At 39.5% G+C, this 14,232-nt stretch overlaps 1 protein-coding gene across 5 annotated transcripts in view; it reads right to left on the bottom strand.

The window, feature by feature from the left end:
- The window catches only part of LOC117292713 (trinucleotide repeat-containing gene 18 protein-like), a 64,328-nt gene extending 51,329 nt beyond the window's left edge, over positions 1–12,999 (bottom strand). For all 5 annotated transcript variants that reach the window (XM_033774855.1, XM_033774857.1, XM_033774856.1 and 2 more), the window contains exon 1: positions 12,551–12,999. In XM_033774855.1, the coding sequence (XP_033630746.1) occupies positions 12,551–12,830 (280 nt within the window). In that variant the 5' untranslated portion in view covers positions 12,831–12,999. The remainder of the gene's footprint in view (positions 1–12,550) is intronic.
- Positions 13,000–14,232: the final 1,233 nt, after the last annotated feature.

Here is a 14,232-nt window from a genome sequence, read left to right as displayed (position 1 = left end):
GACAAACAGTATATTGGACGTGATTATGAGAATGTGTGAACGACGTCTCTCACAACCATAGAGCTGTATAGCTCTATGGTCTCAACAAACAAGTTGTGAAGATTGTTTGGTATTTCCAAAAGTTCACTCTCGAAAATCATTTGATTTTCCCCAAAACACGTGTGATTTTTTCAGCAAATTCCAGCAGCAGGGCTATCTACAAGTACGTACAGAAGCATTCGATCGGTACGTTTCATAATCGAATATGTGGCTGATTATATATTTCAGCGGTCAAAGAAATAGGATTGCAATGGTGCTAGGGCCAAGGATACCAAGTGGATTGGCCATTGTATGCATCGGGCTCCTCTGGGAGTTGTGTAGGTTAAAACATCGGCTTTATCATAGATGCAGCAATACAACTATATGAAATTGTCACAGTTTCAACAACAACAAACCTTCCGATGAAGCCTTGCTCTGAGGACGATGAAGCAAGACTGTCTTAAGAAAAAAAGAAAAACCTATAATCTTGCGTACAACCATGTGTAAAATATCTTTTGGAGGAGCTTAAAAGATCCGGTGTGGTCTCGACGTCCGAACAATATTCTCAGCTCGTTTCCATAAGACAATACTGTCTTGTCAAACACGAGAGGAATCAATAGGCTAGAGCCTGCTGCCCCATTCACATTTGACATCTCTCGAACCTATTTCTCATCATGATACTAAATAGCGGAATATTTCAAGATCTATTATTTGTGTACCGGTGGTATTTGAATGATCTCGTATCGTTTGTGTACAGTGTACATACGTGTTTTCATTGGAGAAACAAAATCTTGTCATGACTGACTTGAACGAAAATGGCAACAAGTGATCTTTTCTCAAACTAATAAAAAACCTTTTCAATCAAAAGCTCTAAAAAAAAATTGACCGTTGTCTTTGCACAATATGGATTAATTTTATTAAAGATGTTCCTGAAACTGTTGTAGTAAAGCGATTGTACTTTTCGTCATTAGTATGGTTGGTAGGTGAAGGTATACGCATATCACTGGCATGAATATTTATGAGTTGAAAGTGCAGAATGTTTCCGTTTATATAATCCTTTAATCCTGCATAAATCGAGAGAGTTATCTTTGCTCTTTGTTGGACCCAGTGATGAGAGAGATTCCCGAAGATGCCTCGTCCCTCAAGAAATATTGAAGATACCATCAGAGTTGATGTTCGTTCAATCTGTATTCATGCCATAGGTGACCACTTGGTGCCCCTCCCACCTTGAAATGATGGTATCTTAAGAGACTGTCCGAGAGAAGAGTTGAAAGACTTTAGGAGCTCCTTTCTCAATTTTGTCTACTCGAGGGAAAAGTACAATCTCACTGTTTTCTGCTAGAGTAAATCAATTTAAAACAAAGACCAAACAGTAACAAACCATCAGTTTCGCCGGTCACATCTTTTTTAGCTGATTTGTCTGGGATTGTGTGGCAATCAAAATAAGAAACTGTGAATATGTTCACATCTTTACTATGATTATTCTTTCGAGTCTTCATAAAATTGACAGTATTTTTTAGACGGAAACATTCCTCCCGATCATGCTGTCAGGCAAGCCCGCAATATAACGATGTGGCACGCAACACAATCATGCAGTGAACGAAACCTTGCTTTGTGTACAACCTATGGTACAACCATAGCTCCATGGTACAACCAAACAACCACATCCACGGTACCACCATGGTACAACCATGATCGTGCAACTGTACAACCATGGTACATGTACATGTACAGCCATGGATAACTCTATGTACAACCATGATGAAACCATTATAATACATCCATGGTGCAACCGTGTACATGTACATGTAGATCCATGGTACAACCATGGTATTTCTACCTCCATGGTACAACCATGGTACAACCATGGTACAACCATAGTTCAACCATTACACTTTGGTATAATATACTCTGTGTACAGACTGAGGAAGAATCCTATATAGGGCCAAGTACAACCATGGAGCAACTACTTTATTGCTCCATGGTACAACCAAGTACCAAACATGCCACAAACCATGATCGTGCAAGCAATATGCACGACCGTACGGTTCAACCATAAAACAATAAATGGCTCAACCAATGTACAACAAAATCGGAACATGGTACAGCCATACTAGCCTGGTTCACCTGTGTACATGCATCCATGATTGGCATGATGGTACAATCCATACAGAGAAAGGTACGAACATGACACAACCCTGTACTTGGCCTCCCGATAAGCTAACGGTAACCTTGCCAGCGCTCCAAGCACAACCACTCAATCAACACTCTCCAACATTAATTAGCTCCAATTAGTCACAGTAGAAGGTAAAGACATGTCTCCATTCTAGTTAATCTAGGGCGTCTAGGGACCAGACCTTGCTGATACAGGACACAACACACCTGGCACTCTAGTAAAGGCACCAGATGTATTTGTAATACTACGGGTATGTGTTTGAAGATTTGCATGGTGTGAATATTACAAGAAAGGTATTATGAATATTATAGTAAATAAGCGGGAATTAGCATACCCAAGCTAGTCTACTACCAATGATTAACTCTACGCCAATGAGGACGCCCACCATTGCGCTGGAAGGCGCAAATTCGGGATGATGCCACTATTCCACTTCATGAGGCAAACATTTAGCCTTAAATAGCCCTGAACGGGGACGATTTTCCAAGGAGGCCAAACGACACCTACAGCTAGTCCTAAGCAGATAAGTAAGTAAGTATAAGTAAGTAAGTAAGTAAGTAATTAAGCATATTGTACTGTGTCTCTGAGTGTTGACTCAACAAAGAGTCAATCCATGGACGTTTCGAACGGTAGCCTTAATACTTCTGCTCGTCTTCGGAAGATTTTGTTTTTCTCCTGAAGATGAGCAGAGTATATCTGTTCGAAACGTTACCGAGACCAATCCAACCATGGTGCAACCATAGAGATGGTGCAACCGTGTACAACCACGAATGGCACAACCACGGACGGCACAACCACGGATGGCACAACCATTGGGGGGGGGGGGTAAAATCATCCGCGTCCATAAAACTTGGAATGTTTGCCGTCATTCATTGATAAATGTCTGACACATTGGACCCAACTAATGAATGGAACATTGTGTACAGATAACATTCTCTTCTCACAACCATTTTGTAAATGGCGCGATCGGTGACGCAAATATGTTTTCTAGAACCCAAAGGTCTAACCCCATCCCCTCCCCAACCCACCAGCAGAACAAAAAGCCTGGGTTGATATGTACTTTTATTATGGATTTTAAACCTGGATGGGAAATCATTCATGTTATACATTTCAGCGTGGTGAGCCATATTTTGTAAGGTTCAATTTACAAGCAATGATGACACACCACTAAACCCAATAATGAGGTCAGATTAGTGTTTGTTTTGAGGGATATGAATTGACGAATGTAGAAATTCGGGGGGGGGGGGTCTTAAAAAGTCCCATGCCCCCCCCCCCCCCAAATTATTCTAGACCCGTCTATAACAAAACATCAGAAGAACAACGTTAATTGCTTTGTCATGCATAATGTACACTGTTTCTTTTAGTGGCGGATTTACTTCTTTTCCCAAAACAATTTGAAGGTTCTTAAAGATTTTGAGAACATCCACATTTCTTTTGAAGGGATTTGTTTTTTCAAAGTGATACAAACATTATCAACGCAGCAGTGCCTTATTCCAAGTAAGTTTCTTTGTTCATAAAATGTTGTCAGGTATCACTCCCTGTTAAACAGAATCCGTCAGAAATCGTGTAGAGAAAAGAAAAAAAACATTTCGGAAAAACGGGTCCTACAACTATAATTATATTTACTAACATGCCAACAAGCAAACCATACACATGTTTAAACATGCTCAATGTTAAAGGCAGTGGACACTATTGGTAATTACTCAAAATAATTATTGGCATAAAACCTTTCTTGGGGACGAGTAATGGGGAGAGGTTGATGGTATACAACATTGTGAGAAACGGCTCCCTCTGAAGTGCCATAGTTTTTGAGAAAGAAGTAGTTTTCCACGAATAATTTTGATTTCGAGACCTCAGATTTAGAACTTGAGGTCTCAAAATCAACCATCTAAATGCACACAACTTCGTGTGACAAGGGTGTTTTTTTTTCATTACTTTCTCGCAACTTCGATGACCGATTGAGTTCAAATTTTCACAGGTAAGTTATTTTATGCATATGTTGAGATACACCAACTGTGAAGGCTAGTCTTTGACAATTACCAATAGTGTCCACTGCCTTTAATCCGCGTTGGGGTGGCCCTTCAAACCAATGTACTTTTCCGGCAAGTTGCAACAAAATTAATATATTCAATGGTCTGATTTTTAGGTCTCTAATCGGCCGCCCCAAGATCGAGGTATGTTTTTACAGTGTGTTGTATCGGAACCTGTTGTGCCGTTTTTCAAAATGCAAAATATTGTTCTTGTTACTGAAAAATAAGTGTCAACCGACCTGTACTTTGGGGAGCCTAGTGAGAGAAAAATAAATGTGACAAATTCAAGCTGGGTGAGGGTTTACTAGATATGTATTGATATTTTTTTTTTATCAAGCCTAACTGTAAACTCTCTGGTGGGAAAATTACAGCGAGGTGAAAATGGGTGAGGGGATTATGCAGTTGAAAGGGCAAGCAATAACATTGGAGGCTGGCAACGTGGTTCTACAAGGTCATAGCCAAGGATAAAGATGGAGTGGTGTTAATAGAAGGTAAACGCACTGTGCTGTGTGCAAATAACGGTACTTTATGAAGAGTCGTATAGTGCACCATGATCATAACGGTTATTGAATAAATAATATTCGCTGGAAGCTGTGTGTGCAACATTTTCGTTGGTGTTTATTTATGGGAATGCAAATTGGTATCTTTACGCATAATCGTATGTATGGTGAAAGTCGATTCGAGAAAACAATTGTTGTTTTGTGCATTCCACCATACTACAGAGTGGAAGATCGTGTGACATAATTACACAGTTTGAAAGAAACTGTGTGCAATATTTTCGTCCGTGTTTAAAAAAAGTGGAAATACGCGGAATATCCAATTGAAATTGGTGCATTTTACCTATTGTATAGGCACCTATCACATGAACGTACAATGCTATTTTGTTTTATTAGAACACACAGAGTAAAAATATAGTTTGCAATTTACACATGGGAAAATGAAAATTGCGCGCCTTCAGGTTCTATGCAAAATGCCTATGTGGTGAACGTTATAAAACGAACAAAATTAAATGGGCAAATTTAGACTGGTTGCCAAGTTTCAATATACAACTGCAGTTACTGAAATTAGTTTTATTAAACATGCATTTCCCTTAGTTACTGTTAGAACGGGACTGGAGAAGCATTAACACTACAACCCTCGGCTTTACGTCCTGTCTTATGGACCCTACCGAGTATACAAGTAGAAGTAGAAGTAGAAGTAGAAGACAACAAAAACAGTCGTGGGAATACTTTTGCTGCAGAAAAAGCAGCGCACGTTTTTTTTTTTAGAAGCAAGCGGTTACAGGCCTACTCTGTTTATTTGTACATGTGAATTTATAAATCAAGCTGGATAAACGAACGCATAGATCGAGCCTCGCCATCTTGTATTGAATTTGTTTTTTTATACACAACAGTCATTCAAATTCAAACCCATAGGATTGATCAAGGGCCTGTGTTTCTCGTATGCCACAGCAGCTAGCTCAAACGGGTTTGCGATCGATCTGAAACAAAAACGCAAGCGGACACCAGCCAGCGCGGACTGGCTGTTTGGGGCGACGGGGAGCATGTTTCCCACCCGGGGCATGAGGTGAATTCAACCCGCTGCATTTCCCCCGGGACACCCCCAGACAACGGCCAGATCGGCAAACACGATATGCGCGGACATAAATGCACTATCAATGAATAATTATAATGCTGGGGAAATGCATGGACTCTACACTCAATGGCGAATCTTTTCTGTTCCTTTTTTTTTTTTTTTCCTTCATGGGCAAGTTTTTTGTATGGACACTTCAACTACTTTTTGAAAGACATAAGAAACGGGAGATGTGTGGATCCGGTTGCCTCATCCACTTTTCTAAAAAACAAAAAGGGGTTTCATAAAGCAAGCTTTTTTTTCTTTCGGTTTTAAGTCAAGTATTTCACTTTATATTCACTTTATTTTTTAAACACACGACTTGTTTTCTTCGTTCCATTTTAAAAAGCAACAATAAACTTTGTTGAAGGAAAAAGGACGGCAACGTACTAGTCAGGAGCAAGTTTAAGCAACAAACAAAAACATCCAGAAACGGTTTGGAGCGCAACTTCTCCCACGACCTGGTGGGCAAAATGGACGAATTTGACGGGGAATGTGTATCGGGTTTAAGGGAGACGAATTGAAGCCGGGATCCTTGCAGTATTTTGTTGATCTTTGAGGCCATTGTAGTTGTACCTTGAATCAGCATCATGCTGTTTCATATTGTTGTAAATATAATGGTACGCCTGCCGCATATATCAAACTGGCATGTCAAACTAAGTCGTCTGCCTTCACACAAAAAAAACATCTCGAAAATAGACCCTTTAATTCCAGCACACTATAAGTTATAACCGTGGAGCAATGCATTACACCATAACTGCAAAACCAGTTGGCTAGGCCTAATGTCATAAGAGCTGTACAAAAAGTAGCTAATTCACAATGCTTAATAATCAGGTTACCAGCCAAAGTACCATGTCACTTGTAAAAAGTATGACGTGTATCCTGCCCCTTTTTGCTTAGCAGAAAAATGCTAAGCAACATTTTCCGCTTTAGCAGCTCTGCGAAATTGGGCCCTAGTTCCAATTTCCGCTTGTTAATTACGTAAAAATTACTAGATACATCATGCGTAAAAATGTGTCGCTATATATGAGGTATAGAAATATTTCAGATCATAATTAATGTTGTTATTTCGAGAGAGGGTAGAATGATCATAGGCACACCTTCTTGCCTACAGCACGGCAAGGTTTTAATCCGACCCTTTTCTGCGTGTAAGTGCCGGGAGTCTATGGAGCGCATGGCCCAGGCGATGATGCCGAACAATGCCCGTTTTACGGCCGGCAGGGGAGCTTGCAATCGGGGTGCCTCTATTCCCCTAGCAAGCCTGCACCCACGGTCACAACGGCATTGTGACTGTGCATGGCCCCCTGCAATCAATGAATAGGCGCACTCCAGCATAGCCAAACAACGCTGTGCAGCGACTCAACAACACTAGTCACTACAGGCATAGTAGAGCAAGGTCTGTTCTTTCTGTACGTAACAGCTCAGTGTTCATAATTATAATGTTTGGGCGTTTCGAAAATGTAAAATAACTGCTCCACGCCGTGTGCACGGGACGGGAAAAAATAAATGTGATTATAATTTACAAAGTATATTTTTTCAATAATGAACGTATTCATTAGTTATACAAAATGGCTTTCTATTCATCATTACTTCTTTATCTACCGAGACAGTTTGTGTAATAGCTCATGCACGAAAACCATCACAGGCATACATTACCCAGTGGGCCAAAATGTTCCTTTAAATGAAAACTAAATCTCACCAGCTGTACACAACATAAAATAGAAGAACAAAAAAAAAACACCAACTACAGCGTTACAATGACGTGATTATAGTACGTGTATTTGGCATGTCATATAAGAAGAACCAGTTTCACAGTAAACATTTAAAGTTAAACAGACAGCAATCAACCATATCCCAGTAAAGCAGAAACCCCTCACAATATTCCTTTCTACAAATACAAACTAACGGAAGTATACCACAATCCCCTGAATTGATGAAACCCGAAGTTCCGTCCCTTCATCCAATTCTTATTCAAATTTCCCAAAACTAATATCACCTTGCGATCCTATACGATCATCAAAACTGATTCACCGAGCTTTCTCTGCGGAAACCATTTCTTCGCTCTTCAGAAATAACCGAACTGGCCACAGAATTGACAAGGTTTCCAATAACATGCGTTCACACTGATCAAATTTAACCTACTTTTATTTCGAAATGTGCTGCCCAGCAGCGTGCAATTGCAGTAGCTTTACGGATGAGAAGGTCACCCTTTCCGTTGTCACACATTTTGAATTATTGTGAACGACCGTGTTCGTGATATCTTGTCGATAAACTTCATCGAGAAGTAAACGAGTTTTTGGTTTACCTGTAAAATATTGCCAACTTAAACAGCTACTTGAGCGGGGAAAAAAATCAACGGGAATAATATACTTTAAGTTGTTTAAAATGTGTTTGTTAATCATTTAAATATTATTTTGATATCTGTACACTTCTGAATTGTTCGTAATTATTGATCAAAAAATGAGGCCCCAACCTCAAGGTTTTGAAAAAACTAGAAACACTACTACCGTTGACGGCGTGCTTCAAAATGACTTTGACGTAACTGTGGGGTGTTGCTTTGTTATATCATAGAGCTAGTTATACCTTCAGTGCAACAAACTGACCAGGTGACTACAAAACGGAGCTCCCACTCAAACTGGAAGTGTAGCCTTAAAAACGGACGGGACGTACCCGCGTAATTCCGGGCACAGATACCTCCTCCGATAAACAAGTTAAATGTAAATCACAAAGACAGAGTTCCCACACAGTCGCCCGAACCGGAATCACGTCAGCATTCGGGAGAAGAAGAAGAAAGAAAAAAACCTTGCTCCAAAGATATCATGAACAAAATGGAAGTGTCCCCCTGTACTACTGTTGTTCACACTTCCAAAATCTTTACAATTATACTTCCGTTGTTGTATAATCGAGATCATGTTGCGTCAAGACACTGGTATGGTGCCGTGGCTATACGTGATGAATGAGTATCGCGCACAAAAACCAAAACTGCTCGCTTTCTATCGAATGCAATTTGGCAAATATAAATGTATACACTCTACTTATTATGTTATGCAGTAAACTACCACATTTCGTCAGCTCAAAACAAGGTCCTTATATATGCCTAGTGTCATTTTGTATGGAATTCGTAAAACTTCTTTTGCATTTTGTTTAGCTCCTGGTATAAATGTGGTTTATTGATCAAGAGTGGTCATCAAAGTGACCACTTTTTTCTTATTCAAATGAATACGCATTTTATTACGCATATGAAATTGCCATTAAGGACCTTATATAGGTAGAGCAGATGATTTGACAGTCAACTATCATACTGTCAGATTGTATTGTACTGCGGTCGGTCGTCATTATTTCAGTTTCTTCCCTCATAATACTGATTAAATAATATTCTATAATAATCTCCAAAAAACGGAGGTAAATTAAATCTTGCAGTATCAAGAGAAAACTCAATATCATTAAAAAACAACAAGCGATTCTTTATTTGACTGTAGGTTCAAATGGCCATGGAAGATCGTGACAGGCTGATCTCTTACGGATTTGGACGCTGTAAAAGAAACTAAATAGGCTTGTGGTAATGGAATTACTCAACCCTGGGATGAGAACAAAACGACTCCAGTTTTTAAGCTGACGATGCACCATGAGTATACCGGTAGAAATTCTTCTCTTTGTTCACGACCTATCCAGCCATTACTTTGCATCAATGAATCATTAATTGTTGGGCTGAATATCTTCCCATTAGCACCAAAAAAAAAAAACATAAGCCTATTCCTAATTCCCTGTTGTGGATTTGCAATGCGTATTTACCGATTCACGTTCCGTTCTACGGATTCACAATCCGACGTTACGGATTCACAATCCGTAGTTCGCAATTCGTAGTTCCTTACGGATCCGTAATTACGGATTCGCAGTCCGTTGTTACGGATGCGCAATCCGTTGTTACGTATACGCAATCTATGTATGTATTCGCAATCTACTGTTACGGATTCACAATCCGTCACAGTTACGGATTCACAATTGCGACTCCGTATTGCAAATTGAATGACGGATGACGAATTTGTCAAAACAGATTGTGATTCCGTAATAACGCGTTTTGGGGTCCGTAATAACGAATTGCGAATCTGTGTATAACAAATTTCGTGCCCGACGAAACAGATTGGGAAGAGTGTATCCTCAATAACAGATTGTGTATTCGTTGTAACGGGTTGGAAGTCAACTTTTTATTGGAGATGATGGGTTTTCGTAAACTTCAATGAAGCTAACGTTTTTATTAATGCGCTTTTGAAAATAACCAAAATGTATAATGATTTGGCTCATGAATTAATTGATAAAATTTGTCAATTTATGTCCTCTATAGATCCGCACAGGATAATTTGTTATGCAATGGGCACAATATTAATATTACATTACAATTATTATTTCTATAAGCAGGATTGTGAGATATAATTATTTTAATGACGTATCGCTCCTGATACCGGCTCGCCCTGTAATGACATGCTCATTTATCATATGACAAGCTTATGATATTAACTCTATGATACAAAGGGTGACTCACGATCATACAGTACAGTTGAACAATAGTGTCATGATTTCGTGTTGACGTTCCATTCTGTAAATTTGTCTAAGTTTAACGGGAACGGGAACTTAAAACCGTTTGGTAATCATCTCACACTACTGGTATTTGTCAAAGACCAGTCTTCTCACTTGGTGTATCACAACATACGCATAAAACAACAACCCTGTGAAAATTTGAGCTCAATCGGTCGTCGAAGTTGCAAGATAATAATGAAAGAAAAAACACCCGTGTCACACGAAGTTGTGTGCTTTCAGATGCTTGATTTCGAGACCTCAAATTTTAAATATGAGGTCTCGAAATCAAATTCGTGGAAAATTACTTGTTTCTCGAAAACTACGATTTTTTTTAAGTAAGGTTTTTATGCTAATGATTATTTTGAGTAATTATCAATAGTGTCCACTGCCTTTAAAATTAATAGGAGTACCGACGTACCAGCTTTCGATAGTATAAAGCATTTTGGAAATATAATCTCGCTTCGAAGTAATGTGGTTATGGGAAATGGTTTCAGTTTTTATGCCCCAACATTTGAATTTGAGAAAAGAAACGAGTCTCAGATTATGGATGATTATTCTTCCTGAGCTTCCCTCACAGGTTAGTCTTTTTTGTATCTACATTATTTTATGTATGATTAAAACAAACCAACTGTTTTACAACGTTCCCTTTAAAGGGGTTTTATGTTGACATTTTTTTGTGGTGGCTCGACATTACAATATAAAGTGTAGACTCAAGACCAGAATCTCCAAACAAGAGGGTCTTCTTGTTAAGTCCTATGCACGGCCGATTTTATTCAAGAATTTTATATCAATTTTCAGTGTAAAGAAGCAATTTAATTTTGTGGTAAACGTCTCAAGTTCAAGGACTTTTTTCAGAGATCGTCAAAGCATTGGCAAGATAGTTTTAAGAAAACCCTTTGTCCAATATTAATTCATTTCAGAATAATAATTTAAAGAACATCATGCTATTTAGCTAAAAGATCGTGATTTACAGCAATCATTATACTGGTACCATTGGGGTTTATGCGTCAGCCATTTTTGTCATAATTTCAACGCAAAACATGCGTTAATAGAGTTATATATTTTTCTTAAAGTATAATTGGGAGGTGACGTTTGAGCTGTGTAAGCATCAAATACAAACAGACAAGTTTCAATGATTAACAACGCTGTTTTCTGTATGTTGTCTAACAACTCAGCTTTACGCAATATGGACGTACTTTATAGTTTCTAGATAAGTACACGTTATCAAATATGTATCCCGTAGACTTTGTGCACAACATTCTTTGTGGGGCACCCCGGTCTTAAGAATTTCCCTATGGGGTCCTTTTATTATCCCTTTTCGGTTTTTTCCTTGGTCTCCAGAAGGTATCGAATATGGGAGCACTGCAACAAATGGAGTGTTAAAATTGATACCATGGGTATATTATAGATATCAAAGCAGGGAATTAAAAAATTACACCATAGGGTGTTAAAATAACACAAATTTCTGCAAAAAACTGTACATTGGTGCTATTTTAACACCATGATGTTAAATTTGATTCTCTTTGGTATCTATGTGACAGTAATGGTGTCAATTTTAACACCCTAGTTTATGCAGTGTGTGTACGGATTTTGAATGACACGACCGCTGAAAAATATGAGCGTATACAGTGCTGTAGGTTTTTGTTGATGTGAAAACCCAATGGTATCGCACATAATTGCCACGGGATCAAGGCGTTTGAAGCCAGAGGGGTGTCTGTGTGTCTTTTGGACACTCTATTCTGGTTTTAAAGAGCAAATTTGGGCACTCTGAGATGTGGTTCCAAGCCACAGTGTTCTCTTACAAGCTCACCGTGCACCCTGCCTGATCATGGTTGAATGACCTTGTACAGTTGGCCAGTTTCAACTCCGCATAAAAAAGCAAGGACAGAATCAAATGAACATTAAACTAAAAGCCTTTTCAATAACATTGGTTATTCGAAACGACAGAACTGATAATTAATGTGACTATGCACAGCGTTACAGTGCGTACATAACATACTGTGTGGATGCCTTCACCACACGATATCATATTGCTGGCTCACATAGTGCATCTATACCATTCAAAACCATGTGGATAGATAATGAACTGTCAGACAGTGGGAGGGTTGGTTTGATATTAACAGGAGACTGCACATGTACATACCTGGACCTAATGCAGCAACCGATGAGGGGTAGAGCTTCCCTTGGTAGTTAGCATGTCCAGGACTGGCAATCCCAGTGACTGAGGTCGCCGTGGATGTGCGAGTGCCACCACCGCTGTTGTTGCCGCCGCCGTTGGGCCCTGCCGGCAGGTCGGCAAACACGGGGCTGAGTACGGTGCAGTCAGAGGTCGCCACGGGAGCCGGTACGGTGCCGTGAGGCGGTGGGACAGGGGATGCGAAGGGAGGAGTGCCGGACACGGGCAGGCCAGTCCTTCCTTCCATTTACCCGGAAGAAAGTGCTCGTCAGTCCCGGATTAATCTGCGAGTGGAATCACTTTATCCATGACTTAGGGATGACCCGAAGAAACACAAATCTGGCAGGTAGAGAAGAAGTCCTCAACTCCGGTGACCCCAAACCGTGTATATTTTCTCGTACTTAAGCAGTAAATTTGTGTTTTTTGTGTTTAAAAAAAAAAAAAAAAAAAACCACTAAAAAAACTGTCCCTTCTCTCCCGGGATTTAAGACATCCAGACGTGTCTACTTCGAAATCCTTCAAACAAAAAATCAGATCAACAGTCGATATCTTGGAAGTACCGCTAGCTACCCTCTGAAGTAGTGGAGTGCAAATCGGAGTACAGACCAAGAGCCAGTCGAATATTTCTAGAAGCGTAATCTGTTAGGACGCATCATATCTGGAAGAAGAAAAAAACAAGAGAGGATAATTAGCGGTTAGTGTACGTGTATCTTAAAGTTTGGTAATTACTCCAAAAACTAATGACAATCAAATAACTCTGTTAGAAGCACTGTGGCTGTTGTTATATACTGTTTTGAGAAAATATTCCCTTAAGATATGCGGTTTTGGGGAAAGTATTTCACAATATTATGTCAATCTGGTACGTTTTATGCATACATGGAGCGTTTCTCACGTGTACGTTCTATTCCAATTGAAGATAATTCTTCCTGCGTCCACATTTTTAGGCGATATCTCAAAAAAAAAACTACCACCTTTTGAAACGACATTTTCACAGGTTATTTTCATTATACTATACATATCTACATTGAATTAACATCAAAAGGTTCGAAAAACCAAAGGTGTAATTTGCCTTAAAAAAGTTTAAGACGCGTTGGTGAAAACATTGGTTTCCTATGGCACTGTATTGGTCTGTATTGGATTGGATACAGTAACACCATAGACTAGAGCGAAATACATGTGCCTCCTTGGCATTTGCGTTTGTCTTCGTAATGCGGAGACCAACCACAGTTGGGTAAAAGAAGAACGGATCAATATACAATTACAGGCCTACTTGTGTATGCAACCGCGTAAAAGGAGAACCCAAAACAGCGTCGCAAAGGGCCTTCTTTACAAGAACCATCACGGAACCAAGGGCTTAGTTTCTGGGGCGTGACGCAAAACAGACATTTCCGGGCACCTAAATAAGTTTACTCTGTATCTACCCTGGTGGAAATCACCCGTAATAATTAAGGCACTCCTTAAAAAACAAGATGAAGACAAACCATCTTCGCATAAAATACTTCACCAGCAGTCACAATACTCGACATGATTTAACAGTGCCACAAAATACAGCACATTAATTGTGTGCGTGGATCCAGTGGCGAACACTTTATTATTTTGTAGAACAGCTGTCCAACCCTAGCAAAGGCAAGAACGCAAGATGGTCTCGC

This window comes from Asterias rubens, chromosome 7, assembly GCF_902459465.1.
Source record: "Asterias rubens chromosome 7, eAstRub1.3, whole genome shotgun sequence".
Taxonomy (NCBI): domain Eukaryota; kingdom Metazoa; phylum Echinodermata; class Asteroidea; order Forcipulatida; family Asteriidae; genus Asterias; species Asterias rubens.
This window is presented reverse-complemented; position numbering and strand designations above follow the sequence as displayed.